The 22527-nt window shown below is 41.7% G+C and overlaps 7 protein-coding genes across 8 annotated transcripts; 1 reads left to right on the top strand and 6 right to left on the bottom strand.

The window, feature by feature from the left end:
- Nucleotides 1-1020: 1020 nt before the first annotated feature.
- Nucleotides 1021-3011, top strand: BCIN_15g04210 (hypothetical protein). Of its 2 annotated transcripts, XM_024697619.1 has the most exons (2): nucleotides 1021-2398; nucleotides 2450-3011. In XM_024697619.1, the coding sequence occupies exon 1, from the start codon at nucleotides 1739-1741 to the stop codon at nucleotides 2345-2347; it is 609 nt and encodes a 202-aa protein (XP_024553434.1). In that variant the 5' UTR covers nucleotides 1021-1738; the 3' UTR covers nucleotides 2348-2398; nucleotides 2450-3011. The 2 variants fall into 2 exon arrangements, with proteins under 2 accessions (XP_024553434.1, XP_024553435.1); XM_024697618.1 differs by having other exon boundaries at nucleotides 1021-3011.
- Nucleotides 3012-3052: 41 nt separating this feature from the next.
- Nucleotides 3053-5479, bottom strand: Bcdie2. The gene is made up of 5 exons (XM_024697620.1): nucleotides 5368-5479; nucleotides 5049-5315; nucleotides 4906-4994; nucleotides 4261-4850; nucleotides 3053-4185 (listed from the first exon to the last, which is right to left on the bottom strand). The coding sequence occupies exons 2-5, from the start codon at nucleotides 5223-5225 to the stop codon at nucleotides 3245-3247; spliced, it is 1797 nt and encodes a 598-aa protein (XP_024553436.1). The 5' UTR covers nucleotides 5226-5315; nucleotides 5368-5479; the 3' UTR covers nucleotides 3053-3244.
- A 66-nt stretch (nucleotides 5480-5545) lies between these two features.
- BCIN_15g04230 (hypothetical protein) lies at nucleotides 5546-6712 on the bottom strand. The gene is made up of 3 exons (XM_001546738.2): nucleotides 6340-6712; nucleotides 6012-6276; nucleotides 5546-5956 (listed from the first exon to the last, which is right to left on the bottom strand). The coding sequence occupies exons 1-3, from the start codon at nucleotides 6491-6493 to the stop codon at nucleotides 5677-5679; spliced, it is 699 nt and encodes a 232-aa protein (XP_001546788.1). The 5' UTR covers nucleotides 6494-6712; the 3' UTR covers nucleotides 5546-5676.
- A 2190-nt stretch (nucleotides 6713-8902) lies between these two features.
- BCIN_15g04240 (hypothetical protein) lies at nucleotides 8903-12819 on the bottom strand. The gene is made up of 3 exons (XM_024697621.1): nucleotides 11786-12819; nucleotides 9936-11707; nucleotides 8903-9825 (listed from the first exon to the last, which is right to left on the bottom strand). The coding sequence occupies exons 1-3, from the start codon at nucleotides 12572-12574 to the stop codon at nucleotides 9378-9380; spliced, it is 3009 nt and encodes a 1002-aa protein (XP_024553437.1). The 5' UTR covers nucleotides 12575-12819; the 3' UTR covers nucleotides 8903-9377.
- Nucleotides 12820-14166: 1347 nt separating this feature from the next.
- Nucleotides 14167-15566, bottom strand: BCIN_15g04250 (hypothetical protein). Its single transcript, XM_001546741.2, has 2 exons — nucleotides 14714-15566; nucleotides 14167-14655 (listed from the first exon to the last, which is right to left on the bottom strand). Exons 1-2 carry the CDS (start codon nucleotides 14856-14858, stop codon nucleotides 14426-14428), a joined length of 375 nt encoding a protein of 124 aa, XP_001546791.1. The 5' UTR covers nucleotides 14859-15566; the 3' UTR covers nucleotides 14167-14425.
- A 1877-nt stretch (nucleotides 15567-17443) lies between these two features.
- Nucleotides 17444-18797, bottom strand: BCIN_15g04260 (hypothetical protein). Its single transcript, XM_024697622.1, has 4 exons — nucleotides 18237-18797; nucleotides 18107-18184; nucleotides 17725-18052; nucleotides 17444-17667 (listed from the first exon to the last, which is right to left on the bottom strand). The coding sequence occupies exons 1-4, from the start codon at nucleotides 18724-18726 to the stop codon at nucleotides 17529-17531; spliced, it is 1035 nt and encodes a 344-aa protein (XP_024553438.1). The 5' UTR covers nucleotides 18727-18797; the 3' UTR covers nucleotides 17444-17528.
- A 725-nt stretch (nucleotides 18798-19522) lies between these two features.
- Nucleotides 19523-21977, bottom strand: BCIN_15g04270 (hypothetical protein). Its single transcript, XM_024697623.1, has 4 exons — nucleotides 21507-21977; nucleotides 21187-21456; nucleotides 20559-21123; nucleotides 19523-20483 (listed from the first exon to the last, which is right to left on the bottom strand). Exons 1-4 carry the CDS (start codon nucleotides 21870-21872, stop codon nucleotides 20128-20130), a joined length of 1557 nt encoding a protein of 518 aa, XP_024553439.1. The 5' UTR covers nucleotides 21873-21977; the 3' UTR covers nucleotides 19523-20127.
- Between the last annotated feature and the right edge of the window lie 550 nt (nucleotides 21978-22527).

Raw genomic sequence — 22527 nt, forward strand, 5'->3', positions numbered from 1 at the left:
ATTCTAATATTATATTTTGCGCTTCAAATCATATTGCTAAGTGGGCGACATCCTCAATTCTTGCCTGTCTGCTGCTGCTTTTCTCCTATCTGAACAAGCGAATTTTTACCTAGTGTCAGAAATGTCTTGAGACTTGCTTCCAAAAACGATCTAGCCGAAGCTGAGTTGTTCGAATGCATACCGATATTTTGCTGTTCGTTGCTACTCAATCGATATCCTTCTCCCGAGATCCAAAGGGTTTCAATGGATTTTCTCTGAGGACACATCAGGGTCACATGCTTGGATGGTTAAACTCGTGTACTTTGGACCTGGTGGCCATCAATCGTTGCTTATGTTGACTCGGGGTCTACTCCGTAAGCTTTTCTTGAACAGCGGACGTCATCTGCAACTTCTATTCGGATTGTTTTTGGTCAAATTTTCATGTGATATTTCGTCCAATTTATTTGCGTGACTGTTCTTCAAAAGACTTCCTATTACCACTGTCCCTTTTGTCCGATAAATAGACTTTGACCCTTTCGCGAAATAAATCCCACATGGCTTGTTTTGCCGCGAAGCTCGTTGAACTTGCATTCTGACGTTCTGCGTTGGCCGAATTCTCTTCATCTGAAAGTAAGATAATCTTAATGGTTGGCATTGTTTTGTACCTTCATTACGCTCGGGTCTGCGATTGTTGAAAGAGATCTCTTTCCACAATCGTGTTCTTCTCTCATGACACTTCATACCACAGGTGCATACTCGCAATCTCTCTACAGCGCTTTTTGCTTGTACAGCAATGTTTATCATCATTTTGCAGGAATGAATTTAAGGTTAACAATATATTGTCAACTAATAAACATTCTAACTTTTACCTGTGTAATAAATGCAACCTTACCTGACTTTTCAAATCAACGGGTTTTAATTCGTCCCCGCGTTATTACTTTTTATGTCATAAGTAATCGTCTAATCGTCCCGCATAATCTATATGCATCCGATCGAGCGAAACCTATTCCGCTTATTTCCGACATCGATCATTCTCCCTATGAGGAAAGAGCAATTTTACGATTTAGATATCCACGAAATTCAGGAAGTCTGTGCCGTATAAACATATTCACCGTTGGACAGCAGTCGTTGCTAGACAAGGAACTAAGCATCCCGTGTTCCCCTCATTTTCTCTTGGGTACTCCATCTTCGATTCAGTGACACGATAATCGCGACTTAAGCCATAAACACAGCCAAACAAGGAAGACCAGGAAGGGAAGTGCAAGAGCCGAGTACACCCGAGGTTCAATCACAATACCAAAACACCAGAAAGGACGACCTCAATCAAACATACCTTAAATTATCGAACTCGCCCGCGAGGATTAGCCTTTACCATCGAGTTTTACGGCAATTTCGCTTCAACAACAAACTTACCAACACATCTGCCACTTCATCGATCACACACACGATTCAGAACAGGAAGGGAATCCACTAAAAACGACCTTGAAACATCTCCGCTTGGACGGATCTAATGTACTTGAGCGGGTCACTACATCTATAGCAGCCGCCTGCATACATTATATTGTCCCACGATTTCCCTCCACGCATGAAATACGTGATCCACAATCTTCCATCTGATATCTCTTAATACCAGTAATAGCCTTGGACTACTCGAAAGGTCAAAGAAAATCACGGCAGCCACCCAGCGGTTTATAAACACTTGTAGATCGTACGGCATACGACCGTCAACATCGACATCACACAATCCACCTCGTCCAAAATGCCACCCCCAGCCCAGCAATCCCGTCCCTTTCTCTCGACCTTCCTCGCCTCCTTCCGCTCTTCCCAACTCTCCTCTACTCCCATCATAAGCAACAATAGCTCTTCCTCACACCAAAAACCTGCTCACACACATTCACATTCGCAATCCACACCTTCACAACCGCGCCAGATAAGTACCAGTACAAAATCAAACGCTACATCAAATACTCTACGAGGAATAGATCGAAATCGTGGATCGGCGGGCGGAAGTAGTCCTGTAGGAAGCTACGATTCGAGTCCTAGCCCCGCTGCTTCGAGTTATCTGAATCAAAACCAAAATGCAAATACGAACTCAAATATATCGAATCCCACATCTCCAACCTCAAGTTCAAATCAGATCTCAAATCAAAATACACCGTATCACGCGAACAAATATGCAGGCTTCAAGACATCAGCAGATAGAAGAGGAAGCGATAGTAGCTCGGAAGGCTTTCGAGATGTAATGGGCAAGGAGAAATGGTATATCGGGGGACGCACGCAGGGCGGAGAGGAGAGATACTTTCAGCTCGGAGTGATCAAGAGGAGAAGGAGTGGAGGAGAGATGAGTTTGGATCGATTGAGTTTGTGATGCGGTGTGACGTGAGGGATGGAAACGGGTACAATATAATATTCCAGAATGGTATGACGCTCAGGGTGTCGATCTCTGCAGACAATTTAACATTCAAAATAGATTCAATCACCTAGATGGATTGAATATTTGAAACGAGTCCGGGACGTAAAAGACACCTCTGGTTGGACTACAGTCTGGACGATCGAAAACTCGTGCGTAACTGCGGACCTTGTTCGGTGAAGCAATGGGCGAGACAATATGCAATATGGAAAGAAGAATGCTTACAACACCATATGAAGACGGCGTATACCCCGGTATCTCGAGAAGATTGAGAATCGGGACACTGCCCATGGACTGGCGTTGGTGATATGGATACGGAAGGGGTGTCGAAATTACTGGAGCTGGATGGGTATACTATATCATATCATATCATAAACATATGGAACGGAACAGAATATGGGGATTTGGGGCGTTGGTGACATTATATCAGAATGGAACTTGCAAGACTCCAACCAGATAAATAAATAGGAACGAATAAAAAAGTAATATTGAATAGATACTGCCGCATGAATAGGTTGGGAGGTTAGTTAGTAAGTGAGAGAGTAGGGCAGTGCGGGAAATAAGGAAATGGGGCAGTGGTCTTGTGAAGTAGTGAGATATGTAAAATGATGTGGGATAGTAAGATGTTTTTCGATGTTTATCAATCAATATCTATCATACAACTATATATACATACTCCACGACAACAACATACATTCTCACTCTAGATCACTGACTGATTCCATCCCATAGTATCCTACTTTCTTCTTGAATCCCCCTTCCAACGAATCTCTTAAACTTTTCACACTTCTCTCTCCCCCCTCCAGCCTCCACACCCCCCAAAACATGAACCAGCTTATCCCCTTCGAAATCTGTCTACCACATAAATCTCTGCACCTTCCCCGGCTCCTGTACCCACTCAAATCCTCGATATAAAAATATATACCCCGTGACTGCATTGATTAATAGATACCACATCGTCTCGGCGTATAAACGGGTATTGATCTTGATCTTGGGGGAGGGGGAAGTTGCGAGGGTGGGGAAATGCAAACGCAGGAATATGAAAGGGAGGATGAAGTAGCGGGGTTCGACTAGGGGAGCGGTGATGAGGGAGAGAGCGGTGGTGAGGAGGAGGAGGAAGAGTGTTGAGAGGGGGGTGGATGGAAGCACTAGATTCGAGGAGGGTTTGTGGTTTTTGCTGTTGCTGTTGCTGTTCTTCGATTTTTCGGGTTCTTTTTCCTGGGGCGATGATACATGTGATGATGTATATTCGTATGAAGATCCGGAAAGTGTTTTGAAGATTAGGAAGAAACAGAAAATGTAGATGGGAGCGAGCAAGTACCGGATAAGAGGATGGCGGAGGATGCTGTATCGGAATACGTAGAATATGTAGTGTCGGTTGTCGGCGAGGGTGAATGGATGGATTATGGTGTTGTATTTTACGATTACGAGAGAGCCGAGGAGAGATGCGAGGATGAGACCGAAGGTTATGAGGGCCCGGAGTTGGGTGTTGAGTGAAGATGTGAGGAATTTGGATGGGTGGAGAAAATTGTCGATTGAGTTCGAGAGGAGTGAGAAGAAGGTTGGGACTAGTAGTGGAAACGAGAAGAAGGCAATGAAGGGCCAGAGATACAAGAGTTGTGAGAGGTGGATGGTAGCGACGTGGTTTGATTTATCGCCTAGCACAACTCCGCCGTTGATGAAGACAAAAGCGCCAAATGTGATGAGAAGTGAGATGTGGGGGATTAATTGGAGGATAATTGTTGGGAGACGGGTTATGGCGGTCCAGACAATTGAAAGAGGTGTGAGGACGAAATCTGGAGGTTATTAGCTTTTGTTGACAGGGTGAATTTTAGAAAGTGGCGGGGAAATCTAGATGGAATAGGAATTACCTTCAAGACCAGCAGCATGTAGAGGCGGATCATGCAGATGCTCCGATTTCACAAGCTCGCCAACTTCTTTCAGATACTCTTCTGTTGATGATGCGTGATGATGTCTCAAAGACGGAGCAGTGGGGCGATATGTTCCTCTCATCGTCCTTACACACTCCATCCCCCCTAAGAATACAGCAGCCCAAAAGATGTTCGTCTGTCTCATACATAGAGCCAACACACCGCAGAGGTAGAACAATGCATCTTTTTTCCACGATTTGCGAATCTCGTTAAGTTCTGCTTGCTCGAGAAATTGCTTATACAGATACAAAACCACACAAGTAGACAGTACATCGGTGTAATATAATCCAGAGAAGAAAAACAGAGGAGGAAATAAGGCAATATTCGCAGCTGTATGTAATGAATCGGCGGATATCAACTTAGGAATTTGATCAGTACGGTTTTCAACCCCGGCTCGAATAATGAGGTTTCGACATTTCCAAGCAAGCATCATAATATATATGAGCGCAATAACATTCGTTGTCCGAAGAAAATGTGCATTGCATGTTGTGAAACCAGAGACTATGCTCAGAAAGTGACTCCACCAATATCTAGTTTCTGGTCAGTGATGCTTAGGATAACAGATTGTCTAGAGATAGATCGTACAATCCAGGTGGTGTAGTAAGCTTTGGATCCCAAGTAGCATAGTCCCATCTACAGTATGCTTGAGCTTGTGGTATATGGAATACTTCATCCTAGATAACATGAGCTAGTGCATCAAATCAAGGTTCAAATGAAGAGGACTATACCAAATAAGGCTCAGGGACATTCTTGGTCACCTGATATTCCCAAAACCCGGCAAGGGAAGCCACAGTCAACGAGACAGCAAGAGCGGTTTTGACATTCAATCCTCTCCGTGAGCTTGGGTCTGATCTGCCCACGGCAGTAAGAAACCCCACGAGGAGAGTAGGAATAGCGCCGGCCATGAGGACACCTTTTGGCGTTTGCGAGATGTGGCGTTAATTTATTCTATGAATTCGTTAAAGTTCTTGGTGTCATCATTAAAATTTGAGTATCTGGTCAAATATTAGCATGAAATGAAAATCAGCAGTATGATGTGAAACTCACGAAGATATTGGCTGTCGTAAGAAACAACGATGATTTTGGACCACTGGTGGACCTTCGAACAATTAAAACATGATATTTCAATTGTGGCTATGCAATTGTGGCTGAATAGCCCACCTCCACATCGACGAAACATATTGCACACTACTTGTCTACTCTGATCATGAATGTTTAAAATACTTTAACATCATCTATCTACTTTGTGTATTCAAGGAGTACAAAGGCATTAATCTAACCTGAAAATCTAGAGAGCCCAGCGGCATTCAATTTCCTCTTCCGTCTAAGTTTGTTTCGTGTTTGGACTGCTTTCCGTCACCAATTCATCGCCTTCATGCCCGTTGCCGCATAGTTCTTCAGATATCTTAATCTTAATACCAAGTTCCTATATCGCTTTCCCAATGCATCTATTATCCAAAAATAAAGATCCATCGTATGGACATAGTCACCGAGAAGATTGCTGTCTTGATCTAGCATATCGTCCTGGAATTTGGTTGAAAGCCCGAGAATACTCATTTCACTTCTTGCATCGACTTTTCCTTGCTTCTCAATAGTCAGTTGGTCCATTCTCATTTGGACTATGGAGATTGCATAGCTACACACAGAGGGTCAGTGTATTCCTGGTCCTTTTTAAGAAATGAAATACTCACTCGATGAGAGTGGGATCCCGATCAGACGCCATCATTTTCCTAGGCTTGGAGTTATCTTTCCAAGAATCAAATATCATCCCCGCTGCCTCATATGTCCAACCAACATTCAACAAAGCAGCCATACATAAGGTGCTCTCTGGAAGTATGACGGGTGGGAGGCCGGATGCATCAACCGGTACGATGGTAACGAAATATTGGATTAATTCTTTCTTTGCTCGTATTGAGTCTTCTGGGACTTCTTTTTGTCTCTCGCAATAGCTCATGCCTATTTGAAACAGATCCATTAGATGTCATACACGAGGTTATGCTTATATGAAACGTGACTTACTTAAAAATGCCGGGTTGATCTTCCATTGTCTTTCAACTTCATTTCCCAAGATAATTTGCTTCTGCCTTAGAAACACTACTTCTTCATCTTCAAGGCTAAAAGATGGAACCCCATCCTCATATGGAGGAAGATGCATATAATCCCACATAGACATAGTCGCCACAAATCGAAGTTTTGGTTGAAAAAGTTGTTTCGAATCCCGGAGATTGGATTTTGGAAAAGGGTGGCCTCTTCAACTAGATGATTGAAAGGATTGCACTTGCCTGAGATAAGCCCTCGATCATTGAGTTTAGCCATCATTCCTTCTTCTTTTAAATCATACTCTAGTTCGAGGCTTTTCACAGTTCGTATTGAGGTATCTAGGAATAACTTCAAGACGCGATAGCAACGAAGAAGATAGATACTATATCCGCACGATGAAGATCCGCCCTATACCTTATGAGACGAATTGTCTTCATATCACACAAAGCCACTGTTCAAGATTACCAAGCTGGTCTGCCAGCTCCTTGCATTCTAAAGCTTGGAAGTTTTTCTGTGCCTCAGAGGACCTGAGAATTGGTGCGATTTGGAAATTTTGACTATCTGGGGTGGTAGGTGATTAAAAATAATGAGGGAAGAGGGTCTGTGGTGGTTAGTATTAGAGTTTTTAATTTCTTTCTCCTGTTTGAAAGTGGAGGTGGGAAGGGTCAGTGAATATCACTTTGAAACATTTTTTCATAAGCATTCATCTAGACGAGTTTTGTTACATATCATGGGACTCTGTAGGTTCCAGCAATCAGCATCTACTCTGAGTTCATAGACTAGTCTGAGACCATTCTTCTTAGTCTGCTGACGATTCCAAGATTACTGAGTTACTGGCTAGAATATAAGCATATGTTTTGCATTTTCTCTTTCCTTATATCACTCGGCACGAAGCTCAGTCCTGGACCTAGGCGCGCCAGTAATCCCACTTCAAGTGGGTTTACTTTTGAGACTAATCCGTGTTCCGCCTGACGCAACAATCCGGTAGCTTCAAAACATGCTCAACCTTCTATATTCCAACACTCGAATGGTAGAGAACCTCGGTTGTAATTCCTGATTGTAATAGAATGGAGTAGAAAGTTCCAAGATGTGTGTTATTGAATAGCTAATGGACAGTAGTAATACAATGGTGGTACAAACACAACATTCCTCGCAACAGCAAGGGCAAACAAGAGTTGTGATATGTTATTGTGGCCCTCACAGCGCCAGAATATAAAAGTTTTTAGAGCGGAGAATCTCATTCTGAGCCTACTGATCTGTCGGTCGGCACTACAGGGACCAACCACCCTCTTTCTCGTTGAGCAAACGCATTGAGTCCTAATAGTACGATGTGTCGATCTGCTTTGATGATGTTAGAAAAATGTAAAACAAATGATGTTGAGTCGGAACCTATTTGTATCCACGTGCGACGATAGAAAAGGGGTGGTCCTGCAGCACCGAATTGTGAAAAATCGGTGTTTCTATGGTATCGCAGCCATTACTATCACTATTCAGGGCCGCATGCAAAGGGATGAGCATTGACTTTGACATTACATTTCTCAACAACCAACGTTAGCACCTGAAATTTCGGCTGAGATCTTTCATATGCTTGGTGTAATATCGGAGAGTAATTCTCTGGATCTGGCAAGCGAGTAGGAATGAACTTTTTAATTATGCTTCTGATATCTTCTTGATCGTCGAAAACAAACGGTTAGATCAGCGACTCGTGATACCATCTCTGTGAGGCCCCTTCCAGCTTCAAGATGTAATAGTGAAAAATCTTAGAAACCGTTTTCTGGTCCTGAATGCCAATACCGTTCTCGTAAAATCTCGTAACATCATTGAGATGCAGCAAATGGATGTAGTTGCCAAGATGCTTGCTTCCTCATCTCCTCTTCTAGATATTATGAAAAGCTTCGTGTAAAAGAATCCAATTCTCTTCCGTATCCATTTTCAATACCAAGCTGGAGCCTCTCATCTTCTGAGTCGATTCTACGGGGTCTGCGGAGTTCTGATGCGGTGAAACTTAGCTTATGTACCATTTATGGGCAACCATCAAGTATCGCTAGATCATGCGGTGTAGAATTCTTTGAATTCAAATCAAGAGTACTGGCACCAGCATCCATAGCGCTTCCTCAATTATACTTGCAATTGCCGAGTCGTTCACACAAATTTCAAGATGAGAACTATGCCCGAAATGGTAATAGGGACGCTTTTTGGCCTAATGTCCAAATCTACCACCGCTAGGTCGATAATTATCGCTTTTCATGTCTCCAGCAGAGGCAGCTGATGGATTGTCCTGTATAAACCCCATACGTTGTGTTCTCTCGCGAATTCAGCACACGCATGAAGTGGTGTACGGCCCTGAGAATCTTTTGCCGTTATATCTGCTCCAGCTTTCATAAAAAGATAAAACATTTCCGTTCGTCAGAAGCGCCTGCATCGTGTAGAGGCATTCGTCCAAAGTACTCTATTCGATTGACTAACGACTGATTGCATCTTTAAATTAGAAAATGAAATGCATCACTTCTTCTAGCACTAGAAGCAAGATGTAATAGATTCATGCCGTTGTTGGTCCATATTTTAGAGTATGCTCCTGCATCTATGAGGTTGGAGACATGGATCTTGGAGTATAAGGCTTCGGCATAGAGGGCGGTCAAACCTTCATTGTCCTGACTATAAATCTTTAAACATTTGATGTGGTCTACAGCAAGTTCAAGGAATGATGGAGCTCTCCAAGGAACTTCCCCAAAGTGTGAAACCTTACCACGATAAACCTTCCTGAGATTTTGGTCCTCAATATATGTATGAAGAGGTGATTTTTCGGGATTATTCTTCGTATTCATCGAAAGTCCGTGGGTGGGGAGCTCTTTCGTAAGGCTTACTAGAAGAAGTAAGCCATGATACAATTTCGCAACTTCATCTAAAATTGTATCACCGAAATTCTCTACCTGCCGAGGATCTTGACCATCGTTGAAAATTCAACTGCGGATAGTATTCAGGCTCTAGTTTGCGGGATGACCAGACAATGCGTGGTGTCAGACGCTTTTTCCTTGGTTATCCACGGCGTCCGTTCGAGCCCCACAATCTCGCAGAGCTTGGAAGAGTATGGGATTGTGAATACTCGAAGCCAACGCAGTGCAACCTTCCTCGTCTCGTTCTTCCAGTGATATACCAGACAATATAAGTTCTTGGATATATCCTATCATCTCTTCCTTGGTGTCTCTATTCAAATAAAATAAACAACGCCTTTTGGTCTCCTTGTCTTCGCAGTGCTGAAGCAGGATTTTGAAAGTTTCAATGTTGTAGTTCTTGGAATTTACTACGCGCTCAATGACTGATAAGCGTTTCACAGGTTGAACATCACATCTGGCGCCATTCTTGACAAAGAACTGAATGATAGTGTCAAAGCTATCGGTATCTCTAGTCGTAAATCTGTATGCGAACAAAGCCTCAAGACATGATTCGCCATCTTTAGAAAGTGCACTGTAGTTAGCATAAATCAATTAGCAAACTCAGAGAAGCAACTAGATTACAAAATCGAATTTCAATACGACACGGCAAGACGGGTGGGTGATAACAGAGAATAGACTTACGAAACATTGGCTCCATGATGGATTAGTAGCTTTAGTAATTCGACATCTTTGGTTCTGGTTAAAATACTGTATATTGAGCCATGTCCTTTATCATCCGTCATTGTTGCGCTGGATCCTGCGCTCAGGAAACACCGGATGCCCGACTTTGCGACGACGTTTGTACGTGATGCAAAACATAGCCAAAGAGGAGTGCGCCCATTGCTGTCTTTTGCCTCGAGATTCGCTCCATACTTTAATAGCATGTTAAGTATTTGTTCATTTTTATGAACTCGATTTTCATCACCGCATCTTTCCGCAAGAACGTGTAATGCTGTGCTCTGGAAATACTTTCTATCTTGAGGCTTTGCAGAATGCTGCCGACGATCTAGCAATCGTGGCTCGGAGAAAGCATTCGGATCTACACCCCTAATCAATACTTGCTCTACACAGCTTGGACTCCCACCCACTGTTGCAGCGTAAAGCATAGTAGTGCCAGTGTATACAGAACTTAGGGAAACATTAGTGTTGGTGAGTATGGCTCGTACCGCTTCTGATTTTCCATTCATTAAACATCGCCATAATGCCTCTTCAATCCCTCTCATTTCGAGGAAAGGTAAAGTCACAAAGATGGTTTCTATATGTCCATTTATATACATGTAGCCCAGCGCAGTGCCAGACTCGCCTTCTCTATTCCTAGCACACGCTTCCAAATCAGGCTGAGAATTATCATCGGTACTTCTGGTTGGATTCACACCAGCTTTCAGTATAGCCATTACGATAGGAGCGAAGTTTCTGCGGGCAGCTTCGTGAACGGGCCTTAGGTGAGAATGATCTTCAATGTCGAGCATTGCACGATGCTGTAATAAAAGCTCAACTATTCTCAAATTGCCACGTTTACAAGCCCAATGCAGTATAGTACGACCTCCAGTGTCTTTCGAGTTGATATCCTCAGTTTTAGATAAAAGTAGTTTCAAATAGCTACTCATTCCACTGAATGCAGCCACATGCGCTGGCGATGGCACTACTGAGTCTTTTGTGATAAATCGAACGCCCCACTCAAGTGTCAGCCACCTTCTAAAGTCTAACCTTTCCGGACTTAGGAATGATGATATAGCATCGAAAACAGACTCGTCCTCAATGTCATATTTATTTCCATGGTATGTCCAGTTTCGGATGGCGTAATCAAGGAACGGGTGATCAAGCTTTGCCTTCCGAAAACCGATGCTATAAAGGGTGGCTATTGACCAACCGCAGCTACACACACCATGTCCCCGATCACATCTGGGGCATTTTACTAGCGAAACATCATCCGATACACTAACAGCGTTAGTTAGTGTTCCTGACTGTATGTAAGCTAAACACATAAGGACCAGGCGTTTATGCGCGGAGTTCTGGTCGAGAACAGGGAACTGAGGAAACGACCCAGAAGGATTGTGCTGAGCTCGATTGGAATCTAGAAGAAACTCGGTGAGCGAATGATGGATAACCTGAACCGTTTCGTCATTCATAATCTCAAGTAAAGGAGCGCAAGCCGACTTTACAATGGTCTTGGCACTGGACAGATCGTTCGGTGGGTAAACAAATGCTAATAAATCTGCAAGCTCGGTGAGATGAAGAAGCCGGGAAGAGAATATAACTGCGTTAAGAAGGAATACTTGAAAATCTGTACTGATTCCGGTAGATTTAGACTGTCGAAGAAGAATACTGTTGTACATATCCTGCATGCCAACAGGAAGAGTACTAGCAATCTCTTCGAGGTCCAGTTGTTGCTTTGAAGCCACAGCTGGGATTAGCTGGTCTACAGTTAGGCGAGCGTACAAAAATATTCAGGCAGATCTATCGCATATGATTGACTGTAACGACAACTGTACATCCGGATTACGTCCTTCAAACATGCTTTCTAAACGTTGAGAGAGAAAAAGATCTATATCTTTGCCAACCCGATCATCTTCGAAACTAATATGAGCGATAGAAGCATCCTTCATTACAAGTTGTAATTCTTGAACTGGTCGACTTGTCATAAGGATTTTGACATGCTGTGGCCGAAATGTCGCCAGTTTTTTGAGTCTTTGTAAGAAATCTTTCTCTTCTCCAATCTCCATCTCGTCCAAGGCATCAACGACGCAGTAGACTTTTTCAAATGAAGACAGGCCGAGAAGTAGATAGCCCCATAGTTGCTCATCCGAAAAGTGCTCCAACTCCGTGTCCACAATGGCGTTTAGGGCCGCCTGGAGATCAACACTATATTGTAAGAGTTGCGCCAGCCAATCACAAATGAGATTTCGTGATTTTCGATTCGATTCAAGTATATGGCGAAAAAAGAATGATAGAACAGGAGCTTTTTCAGTAGCCTTCAGATGATGCACTAGAGAAGCAGAAATCACCGATTTTCCAGCTCCAGGTACACCTTTGACCCAGGGACTGCCTTGGTCGCCCGTATTATGCCACTTTTGATATTGAGGAGTGTCACAAATCCAAAGACCGGTACCAGGAGCCCGTGAAGCTATATGTCGGTTAAATTCGCTAGAGTCATTGAGGTAATCCGTGGGTTCGAGGCATGCCTCAATTTTTCTCAGTTCGTCGGGATTTAAGGAACAATTTTGCTGTCCGACAATGTCAACATCTTCCGCATATAAGTTTTCTGACTCTTCTGAGCTCATGATGAACTTGGGCTACTCGAATCATCAATAAAGTTGAACCGTGTTATATATTCCACATTGGCGGCGGGGGGCCCCTCCAGGCATCCATACTGCAGGTATGTGTGATTCCACTTTAATCAAGTATTGATCTAATGAGATGCAGATTCTATAGATTATTTATGAAGAACTCTAAGTCAAGAAATAGCCTCCATATGAAAGAACAAATACTATACAAGTTACACAAGTCATCAGAACAAAAGCTGATCGAGCATTCAGTGGAGGAGACATGCTTCAACAAGAAAATGCTTGTGCTTGATTTGATTGACTTTGATTATATAAGCAAGTGTCCATTTTTTGCCATTTTCCATTGACCGCCTTTGAGCATCTCGCTAAAAGAAAAAAATTGCTGGCGCTTTGACCATTTTACCCCTTCATTATCCTGCTGAGCAAAACCAAAAGGGCTCAAATAAAACTGTATGGAAGATTGCAAAAACATGCAAAAGTAAGGTTGCATGACCTCAGGATCACTAGTGACTCTCTGACGGGGAGTCGAACCCCGGTCTCCCGCGGACTTATCGTTTTAATGACAAGCGGAAATCATGACCGTTAGACCATCAAAGATTGCTGATTTGTTGAGGGTCCTTAGTTTTCATGGAATATATTTTAATTTTTTGCAGGGTAGAAGAGGTTTAACAATCCTAGTGGGGGCTTTTGTGCGCTAGCATCTGGAATTGCGGGTTAGAAAATTGACCGGCGTGGAAGAGTGGATAAGAGGGGTCAAGCTAGAGGCTAGAACCACATGACACATGTCTAGAGAAAGGGAGGTTGATGGAATTTAATGTGCTAGATTGAACAAGCAGCCGAATGCTCTTATAGTTGTTGCTTCTTTTGTGCTGAAGCCATGCGTTTTGGCTCTATAAGATTTGTGAAAGGAATGCTAACAGAGTCGCGGTGATCCGAACAAAACCACCATGTACTGAACGAGAGCTATCCATACCTCAGAATTCTCGCTCTGACGAGACGAGGAAACTAAGATAAATAAAAGGCCAATGAATGTAGGGATTAAACTCCGTACCTGATGAAAGACGCGTAGCACGTTGATAGATACTCCATACCTCTCAGAAAAAGGTGCTTCGATAAGCTGTATTGATATTATCAAACAGAAACTGGTTCCACTGATAGCACTAGTGCTAATATCTCTTATAGAATTTGAGTAGATGTCGCAACCAAAAAGCAAATTAGCTTTAGAGTAAACATTAAAACATTATCAAAATAACTTGAGCATTAAGAGATTCAAAAGCGCTAGAAAGAACTCTAATTTATTTGAATTCTATAAAGAAAATATTGTAAAGTTTATAAACCTCATAAAGAGAAAGGTCATAAGAGATAGAAAGATAGAGGTAGAAAAGCCAGACAATTAAGAGGAAGAGGAAGAAGAAAGGATGAGTGAATAGGACGGAGTTTTGTTGGAGGCTTTTGCTTTGTAATTTTCTCTAATATAGAATAGCCTTAACAAAATATACGCTTAAACTCTATTATTATATTCATAAATCAAAAATGTCGCATTCGCATTGAGTCTCCGGTGGAACACTTGTCATTCAAACCACATTTCATTCTTCATATTATTGATTGAAATAAGACAAATAGAGTAAACAGCCGTTGTAAAAGTTCGTTAAAGAGTGCTTAGATGGACATAAGAAGTCTGTTGGTTCCCCGCTGCAGTTCGGAGACAGTCGTTCCTAGCCAAATGAATGAATGACTGATTAAATTGCCACTACCTCAATTCTCTATTTCCCTTCATTTTCCCTCGCGTTTTCTTTCCACGCCATCTTCTAATCCTAGAATTCATTTTGATCCTCTAAAACGCATCTCTTAAGCTCCAGAGTAGAATCCGTAACTCAGGAAGTTGACATTTGTAACACAACTTCCAACGGAAGCAGTTCCGTACTGGGATTTGTCACCTCCTTGGTTAAGAGCAGTATAGAAGGTAACGTGGAAGTTTGGAGTCAAGCTCAAGATCTTGATACTGTGTTGAGTGGCGCCAAAATTGCCTTTCGTAGTAGCAGCTCCATCAGTGATGATAAACGCACCACCACCACAAGCTGTTATTCAAGAGTTAGTCAGGGTAACATAGAGAAAATGATTATGAAATTGGCATACAAGAATCAGTGTAGACTGCAAATTGAGTACTGCCTCTCTTCTCGAGGGTCATGGCAGCATTAGCTTCGGCATCAGCGACAGGGAGAGCTGGGGCAACAGCAGCCAAGATGGCGGTGATGATGCTGGTGGTGTAAATGAACTTCATTTTGAAATTGATTGTTAGAGTAACTATATTCGAAGGTTGTTTGTTGTGGGAGGCTTGATTTATTGGAGATGTGTGGATGTGATGTTCTGCTGGAGAGTGATTCTCTAGAAGAGGTCTTTCATAACATCTTTATAGAATTTCTAAAGATCAAAGCAAAGATGCTTTCACTGTCAGGTCTCTGAAGCAAGGATCTTACCGACTCGCAGTTTTGCTTTTAACCTCGTTCCTGCAAGTTGATTATTGATAATGATCAAATGCGTATCACCCTTTCGCTTCTCCAGGGTTCGTTGCCGCAAGTGTCAGTGGATCGAAAATTGGGCGTATCTCGTCCATACTTCTTGATATGTGAACACGTCAGTGATGTACCTTCGACGCAGTGAGCGTTTAGTCAACATAGCTGAAGATATGCATATGATCTCCGAGTTTGCAAATCATGGTTGATAATATAAGACTAAGAGCAGGTGATCTCAGCAAGTCACTTAACAGCACCAATATGAAGATGAACAAGAAATCGCTCGAGCTTGGTCCAAACCGTAGTACCATCGCGGTAGAGCATTGAATTTCGCATTCCTAATTCCGACTTTCGAGAAAAAAACCACTAAGTGTAGGTTACTGCCTATGGTGACTGACGAATAAAAAAGAGTCTGAGCAATAAAGAAAAGCAAAAACCGTCATTCTTCACCCGTTTTTACTTCAAGTTATGTTTTCAATTGCAAGGATATTTACTTTAAATATAATGCATTTTATATCTTTTTTATATTCAGATCAATAAAAACAGCTCGAGTGCTTTTCGTAGGTTATTTGGACTCCAATTTATTTTCAAAATCGACATCGGATAAATTAGTGTTGAGATATCTGAAAATCAAAAGATTACAGATGATGATTCTTGAGCTTGATGCAACTACGAAGTGGCTTATTTAAACTGCCCAGGTAGGTGGTAACCGTAATGCTTACGATTATTCTCAGCCTTGAAATTAAATCTGACTGGTAGAAAATCATGACTCCACTTGTTCGAGGGTAAGCTGAGGTTTCAGTCGAGAAGGGCCATTCCGCATCATCATTCCACATTAACTCCGATTATGCAAGTCGTCTAATATGGATGCTTACACCTGAAATAATAATGTGTTTCCGGAAAAAACCCTCTTTTCAATTTCATCTAAACGAAATTTTGAAAAATGAAAAATGTTAATTCAATCAATATAGCTTTAAATTGAAATCTATATTATTCTAGAAAGATTTTTTTAATTTAAAGTTATATTGATTGAATCGAAAACAATTAAATTATTTTTCTTTAAGATTTAATAAAAAGTTGATTGAATTAAAAAAGAGTTACGTTTTGGAAATACGTTATTAAATCGGGTATATACATTTCTGCGGGTATGATAAATGCTTGTTTTCACTTCCACAATTACGCAACACCAAAGGCTACTCTGTGCGCACTTCAGATGAAGTAAGAGTTTCGCGTGAAAGACAACATTAATCTGATTTCCCAGCACTCTACGATAATACAATACGAGACGCCATAGATCATTCATCATTGTCAGATTACCATTGCGAGAGCACCACAAACTGATTACATCTCCATACGTTAGTTACCTATCTGGATTGCTATCCGATTTGCGCATCTATTACCTCTTACTTTCACGTCAGGCACTCATAGTTGGGCATAAATCTCGTCGATTTCTGACCCCAGATTGTTAATAGGGTGTCTATCCGACTGGAATTCGTTAAATCCGTCTTTCATGACCAATTTGAAAATATTTGGGGGTTATATGTCGTGCTTAAATAGCGGGTGGGTAGGCAGTGGCTTGCTTACTATTTCTCAAAACCAACACCGAACGATCAATCCTGGATCTGTAAATGCGATTCAATTTGCTCCTAAAGTTACATGACACCAAGCGATATCCGGAATACATCTGCTGGACAACTGAAATGAAGAATTCAATTCGGAAGATTCTGAGGCTAGGCATTTTCAATAGATTTTTAATCACCTCTCCGATCTAGTCCCTCGACTATCACCGTGCAATATTACCGCATGCCATCGACCACTTTAAATTAGTAGGAAAGAAAGGCTTAACTTTGAAATATGCGAAAGAATAACATTTGAAGTTGTTGACTTGGAATCACGACCATTTCACTTCCAGAGCACAAGAATCACTCGTTGAACTATCAATTTAATTGATAATTCGAGAGCGAGAATAGAAATAGAGATTGATGAAAGCTGCCCAGGAAAAGGAGTCATAAGAACGAAGTCTATTCTAGGGAGTTCTTTGGAACACGAAGAAGGAATCATCAAATATCTTGAGATAAGATCGTTGCATTTGTTAAATATGGAAAGTTTCAGTATACAAGTACCATTTTCCTTTATACAATCATTCTTAGCTCTTGTGCAGTCTAAGATGGCGAGAACCAAAGGTAGTTCGATGTCATCATTTTCTGATTATCTCATGTTTAGGTGTTGAATTCTACATTATGCTTCATCAAACAAATTTCATGGCAGGCAACATATGTTGGAATCAAATAGAAGCAATATCAGTATTGAAAGCACTAAAAGATTTCTATCTATTCTTCAAAGCTTTCTTGCCTGTTTCCTCTGAAATCATGCATACAATCATCTCGAATTATGGCTAGAACTGTCATACCAAAGACAACTCAAAAGGTAGGGATGTTTCATCTTATCTTGTTCCAGTCGATGGCTTTGCGTGGCTGAACTGTGAAAGGGGGATTGAGTCTCCAATAATCTCTGGCAGCAGCATATTTGGTACCTCCGCGGAGTTCATGTTTCTTGCGGTGATTTCTGACACGCCAACTTTGTTGTATTAGCTTAGATCATAAGTGAATAAAGTGCATATGAAAGGAGGCTTACTCGTTGAGTCTATCTCTCTCGGTCCAGGTGATTCGAATGCGCTTGCGATCTTGATCATCATTCGTGTTTGGCATAGAAGATGTTTGTGGCGCATCATAATTAAAACCTTTGACATGGAAATACTCTTCTTTTGTCATGGAGATTTCACAATATGCAAACTCCATGCGATGGTAGATTGGCATATTCTCTTCACGATCCTTCGTGCTGGAAAACCTAAGCTCGTGAGGTGCAACAGTGGCCGGTGCAGCAATAGCTCGACCAGCAGTAGCTCGAGCAACGGTAGCGGGTGCAATTGGTGCGGGAATAGGTTCATAATCTTCATCCTCTACTGTGGAAATTTATCAGTAAAAACTTTCCATTGACAGTTACGATCTTGTCTTACTTTCTTCATCGGAGAAACCTGCTGGACTAGGAGAATATCCACGATCAGGTGTAGGACGGGAGTTATCATCTTCGATAACTATATTTAATAAGTATGGGTAATAAATTGGTGGGTTGAATTGCAATTTTACCTTCTTCCTTGATAAGGGGTGCAATCTGACGATCTTCCTTGATAAAAGGTGCAATCTGACGTTCTTCCTTGATAGCGGGTTCAATCTTTTGAGATCTTGATGTATCGTAGAGACTACGGTCAGCAGAGGAAGCATGTGTAAGAGAATCGTCATTTTCCTCATCGTGTTCAATCAAATTGGCAGCGTGATATACCTTCGAAATTAGGGAGATACGTTCGAGAGCATTTTGGCGAAGACTGAAATAGCTTTGAAGGCGACTATATTGCAATCGAAGGATACTATGCTCCGTTTGAAGGCGGTTGTGCTGAATTTGAATCTGATTGTATTGAGATTGAAGTTGATTGTTTTGCTCTTGAAGCTGTTGGTTTTGATATTGGAGTTCAATATTTTGGTTAGAAGGAGCAGTAACTTCTGCGCTTTCGAGAGGAATGGAGGGATACCGCTGGCGGTTGGTAATAGGGTAGTACAGACTCTTCTTATCTTCGTTCATTGTATCTTACAATAGGACACGCGCCTTTTGTACTGTACAAAGTTACATTAGCATGAAAGAACATTCAAATCAGATGAAAGATTGTGAAGGGTTGATGGATCAATGAAAGATGTGGTGACATACCAGTTAATTGTGGTTCGAGTTGTTTGAGTTGTTTAGAATAAAAATTGGTCTAGTAGAAAGTAATGTTTAAACAAGCTACACAGAACTCGAAGATTCCATTAACCCTTACCTGTTTGGAAACTCAGAGACGGGAAGTCATGTGAGTATGACTAACAGGTGAATCATTTGGAAAGTCAGAGATGGGAAGTCATGTGAGTATGACCAACAGGTGAATCAAGAAGACATGAAGACTGCCGATAGCCTGGCAAGAGAAGAAAAAATGTGAAGCAATTGTTATTTGATAATTGTTGTTTTTGATATTTTTGGATGTGTGATAGGATTAGCGAGACTCAGGGGTTCTTGTCTGATGTTTTGGGGGTGGGGTAGCATTCATTATGGCCATGACAGTCCTTTTCAGCCCCTCTTCAGTCTTAAACAATTAAATCTCAATTTTTTGATCAGTTAAGATATTCAACTCAAATTATTCAATATCTAGGTATGCACAATGAATCCTCATTACTAGTGCTTTCTGGTGCATTTCGGTGAGGAATACCTACTCTTGAACAAAGAGGTTTTGTTTCACTCAATAGACTTGACTTATACTACAAGAATCTCATTTGATATGAATACAATCAATAACATCCATGACAGCATGGGTAAATCTATAGTCTGGAAATCTGACATGTTGCTTGTATGATATGAGTTCTATTATTCAGGTAAGCATAAAGAAGGTTTGCCCCTGATATTATAGACTGAACTTTTTAATCTTAACATTTGAGTAGCTATTGACTGCTAGCCATAACAAGAATCATTCTGGTAGGTGACTTTGGAGCCGTCAATCCACAACTACATGCATTCTCATAATGTCTTCTACTTCAACATCGACTCCTTTGATTGTCAGACATCTGAGTTTGATGAGCAATATCATGCCCAGGAAAGCAAAATAGGCTTTTTGAATCGTACCAGAGACTATTCTTGGAGAAGAAAGTGAACACGTCGGTATAAGAAGAGATAATCTGTGTGCTTTGTGTTTGGAGGAGTGATTCTGATTTCATCGAAGTTGTTAAAGAGAGAATTTGAACTTAATTCAGATGGAAACTGTTGACTAAGAAAAGATGCTCATATAGTCAAAGAGAGAATCATGAGGTGCATCAGGTAGTAGCATATATAATGACATTACCATATTCTGTTATTTCCATACTAGGAGTAACATGGTTCGCCAGCTCAACAATAGGGTTATATATCCAGGTATGTGTGTGCACAGATACGGTACAGCCAGAAAACTGTGTGAGTTGCACATCATAGACTTTGTGAATAATCAAAGTTACCCGAATTTTCGCTCCGGAACACTTCCCTTGGCCATTCCATTGACTTTTTCCATTTCTCTTCCCCATCCCCGGTCAACTGACTCCAAATTCCCTCCACCCATTTTTCATGACCTCTAATCTCACCTCCCACTCTAATACCACCGTTTAAGCTGCCAGAATCACTGATTTCAGTTTCACGACAAAGAATAGGCCCCATAATCTTCTGCACTGCTAGAAAATGAGCAATTAATACCCTTGCTACTTTATTTGTTTCATCTATAAAGGTGTAGAAGGTACGATCGCTCATCTTACTGATTGCAAGGTAGATTTGAACAAATTTGAAATAGGCTATTGAGGTGTTAGATGATCACAGGATGCCACGTAAGGAGTAAAAAGGAGAATGTATAGTGAGGAGAAGGATACCGGATAGAGAAGAAGTTTCCCACTGTTTGACAACGGCCAGAAGCATTCCAAAGAACTCCATATTCGTTTTCCTACTCTGGCATGAATCTTTGATGAGATTTAACGAGCTTTTAGCACCTTGGGTGGAATGATTGGGAATTCTAGGCAGACCAACAAGTCGTTTTTCCATTTGCTGCCAATGGTCTCCATCCCCATCAAAGCACATTTCTATCCCTTTATCTTGCCCGCCAAGGAGACGGCTATCACGAAGAATGCCGCAGCCACGGAAAAAATGTAAGAGTTCAAAAAAGCCAGATAGATCAGATAGATAGCAAGATTGAAACGTCAGCAAGTAGAGAGTTGCTTGGATTGTTTGTCTTTGAAAATTCGTCGTGGTCAAGGGATCAAGCTTGGCGAAGAGCGTTGACAACCCGCAGATGGCGAGTGTGCGGTAGTGGAGTGATAGGGTGTGATAACTTTTGGCAGGACTTCCTGAGTTGACCGTAGAATTGCAAGGGTAAAAGGGTAAGTTGCTTGAAATGTGGGATGCGGATAGGCCAAGAATAGCGTGTAATAAGAAAGGATTCTTGAGATAGATCATCTGTTAGCGCCACTACTGTTCAAAAGTGTAGGAGGCAAAGCTACTCACATGATGAGCCAGGACTGGAACATGAAAAACCCACTTTTCCTTGCTCCCTACAGGCAGATAGGGGTGAGCATGCATCAAAAAATGATGAAAAATGAACATGTCATCTAGGGAAAATATGGTGGGTGTAGCTTGCAGATTTCCATACGGAACCGGGCTCGGATTAGAGATCTGGTGAGGCTTTAGGGGTAATATTGAAGGTGGAAGTGTAGGGTAGCTGCATGGCAGTTGATTTCGTGCACAATTTTGACATGAAGGCAAAGTTTCTTGACACTGAAATTATTAACAAACATAGATTTCATGTTATCAAGTGAGAGCCATACTTTTACTTTACGTTTCTTGCAATTGTAACATCCGCGTCTCGACTTTTTGTGACCTTTGCGAGGTCTGCGGGGCTCATTTTGCTTCGTGCCGTTGTTTGGCCATACTGTAGAGGAACTTTGGCTGGCAATAATACTGTCCCCCGAATGAGCGTTACTACAGCTGCCAGCAGACTTCGACTTCATGCAACAATCGTGGTCGCTGCTTCCGAGATTATTCAGATCTTGTTGCGTTGCACAGCTGCCTGAATCATCATAATTTGCGTTTGCATAGCGTTCATTTACCCGTTCAAACAGCTCAGTTCCATCTCTAAGTCGTGTATAATCATCACGAAGCCATCTGAACGTATTGATGTATTCGTTATCCATTGCATGGGCATAGCCAATAATAATGTGTGGTAGATTAACGTCGCAGAGTACCGATTATAAGCGCAGCTCATTTCAAGCCCAAACTGAATCACGTGACCGACATTCATATCTTATCAGATAGCCACTTCGCGGCTATTGGTTTTGGTTGGAACGTTCCCAATTGTCGATTGATTGTTTGAACACTTCTGCACACACTCAGCTTCCATATTTCATGACAACTACATCCGCAATACTGCTTGAAGATTCTCTGGGAAAGGCTGCAATTGCGGATCGGTTAACCTTGGTAGCAATTAGAAATGCGGGGGAAGACCGTAATTGTATGAAGTCTCTCATAGGAAAACGTGATAAGTGAGTTGGATAAATGGAGATGCAGATTAATAATGTTAACAACCTCTCTAGAGACATGAAGCCTACCTAAGAACAGTGTTCAATCATCTTCACTGATTAGTTGTACTCATACCATAAAAAGCTGTGATTGTTCACTAATACATAAACTAGGGCACCACGAGCCTGGAGTAGAAGGCTTAGATATGAGTTTCCTTCTATAAAAATTTGAGTTCGAGGCTTATCGAATCTTGTCATTCTCTCCTGTCAAGTTACATAAGTACAGAGGCTTATGCCATAGGGTTTTATGCTGCAATTTTTTCTTCCGTAC

This window comes from Botrytis cinerea, chromosome 15 (assembly GCF_000143535.2).
Source record: "Botrytis cinerea B05.10 chromosome 15, complete sequence".
Taxonomy (NCBI): domain Eukaryota; kingdom Fungi; phylum Ascomycota; class Leotiomycetes; order Helotiales; family Sclerotiniaceae; genus Botrytis; species Botrytis cinerea.

Bases quoted from the DNA above. Each gene is read 5' to 3' on its own strand.
- BCIN_15g04250 (XM_001546741.2), bottom strand. From the start codon at position 14,858: ATGAAGTTCATTTACACCACCAGCATCATCACCGCCATCTTGGCTGCT. The intron at 14,656-14,713 runs GTATGCCAATTT...CTTGAATAACAG, and splicing joins TGCAGTCTACACTGATTCTT to CTTGTGGTGGTGGTGCGTTT.
- BCIN_15g04240 (XM_024697621.1), bottom strand. From the start codon at position 12,574: ATGAGCTCAGAAGAGTCAGAAAACTTATATGCGGAAGATGTTGACATT. The intron at 11,708-11,785 runs GTACAGTTGTCG...ACTGTAGACCAG, and splicing joins TTGAAGGACGTAATCCGGAT to CTAATCCCAGCTGTGGCTTC. The intron at 9,826-9,935 runs GTAAGTCTATTC...TGCTAACTACAG, and splicing joins CATCATGGAGCCAATGTTTC to TGCACTTTCTAAAGATGGCG.
- BCIN_15g04230 (XM_001546738.2), bottom strand. From the start codon at position 6,493: ATGTCTATGTGGGATTATATGCATCTTCCTCCATATGAGGATGGGGTT. The intron at 6,277-6,339 runs GTAAGTCACGTT...TGTTTCAAATAG, and splicing joins GATCAACCCGGCATTTTTAA to GCATGAGCTATTGCGAGAGA. The intron at 5,957-6,011 runs GTGAGTATTTCA...CTCTGTGTGTAG, and splicing joins CGGGATCCCACTCTCATCGA to CTATGCAATCTCCATAGTCC.
- BCIN_15g04270 (XM_024697623.1), bottom strand. From the start codon at position 21,872: ATGGATAACGAATACATCAATACGTTCAGATGGCTTCGTGATGATTAT. The intron at 21,457-21,506 runs GTATGGCTCTCA...TAATAATTTCAG, and splicing joins GCAAGAAACGTAAAGTAAAA to TGTCAAGAAACTTTGCCTTC. The intron at 21,124-21,186 runs GTGAGTAGCTTT...ATCTATCTCAAG, and splicing joins TTCCAGTCCTGGCTCATCAT to AATCCTTTCTTATTACACGC.
- Bcdie2 (XM_024697620.1), bottom strand. From the start codon at position 5,225: ATGGCCGGCGCTATTCCTACTCTCCTCGTGGGGTTTCTTACTGCCGTG. The intron at 4,851-4,905 runs GTACGATCTATC...ACCAGAAACTAG, and splicing joins CTTACTACACCACCTGGATT to ATATTGGTGGAGTCACTTTC. The intron at 4,186-4,260 runs GTAATTCCTATT...AATAACCTCCAG, and splicing joins ACATGCTGCTGGTCTTGAAG to ATTTCGTCCTCACACCTCTT.
- BCIN_15g04210 (XM_024697618.1), top strand. From the start codon at position 1,739: ATGCCACCCCCAGCCCAGCAATCCCGTCCCTTTCTCTCGACCTTCCTC.
- BCIN_15g04260 (XM_024697622.1), bottom strand. From the start codon at position 18,726: ATGAACGAAGATAAGAAGAGTCTGTACTACCCTATTACCAACCGCCAG. The intron at 18,053-18,106 runs GTAAGACAAGAT...AAATTTCCACAG, and splicing joins AGGTTTCTCCGATGAAGAAA to TAGAGGATGAAGATTATGAA. The intron at 17,668-17,724 runs GTAAGCCTCCTT...AATACAACAAAG, and splicing joins GAGAGAGATAGACTCAACGA to TTGGCGTGTCAGAAATCACC.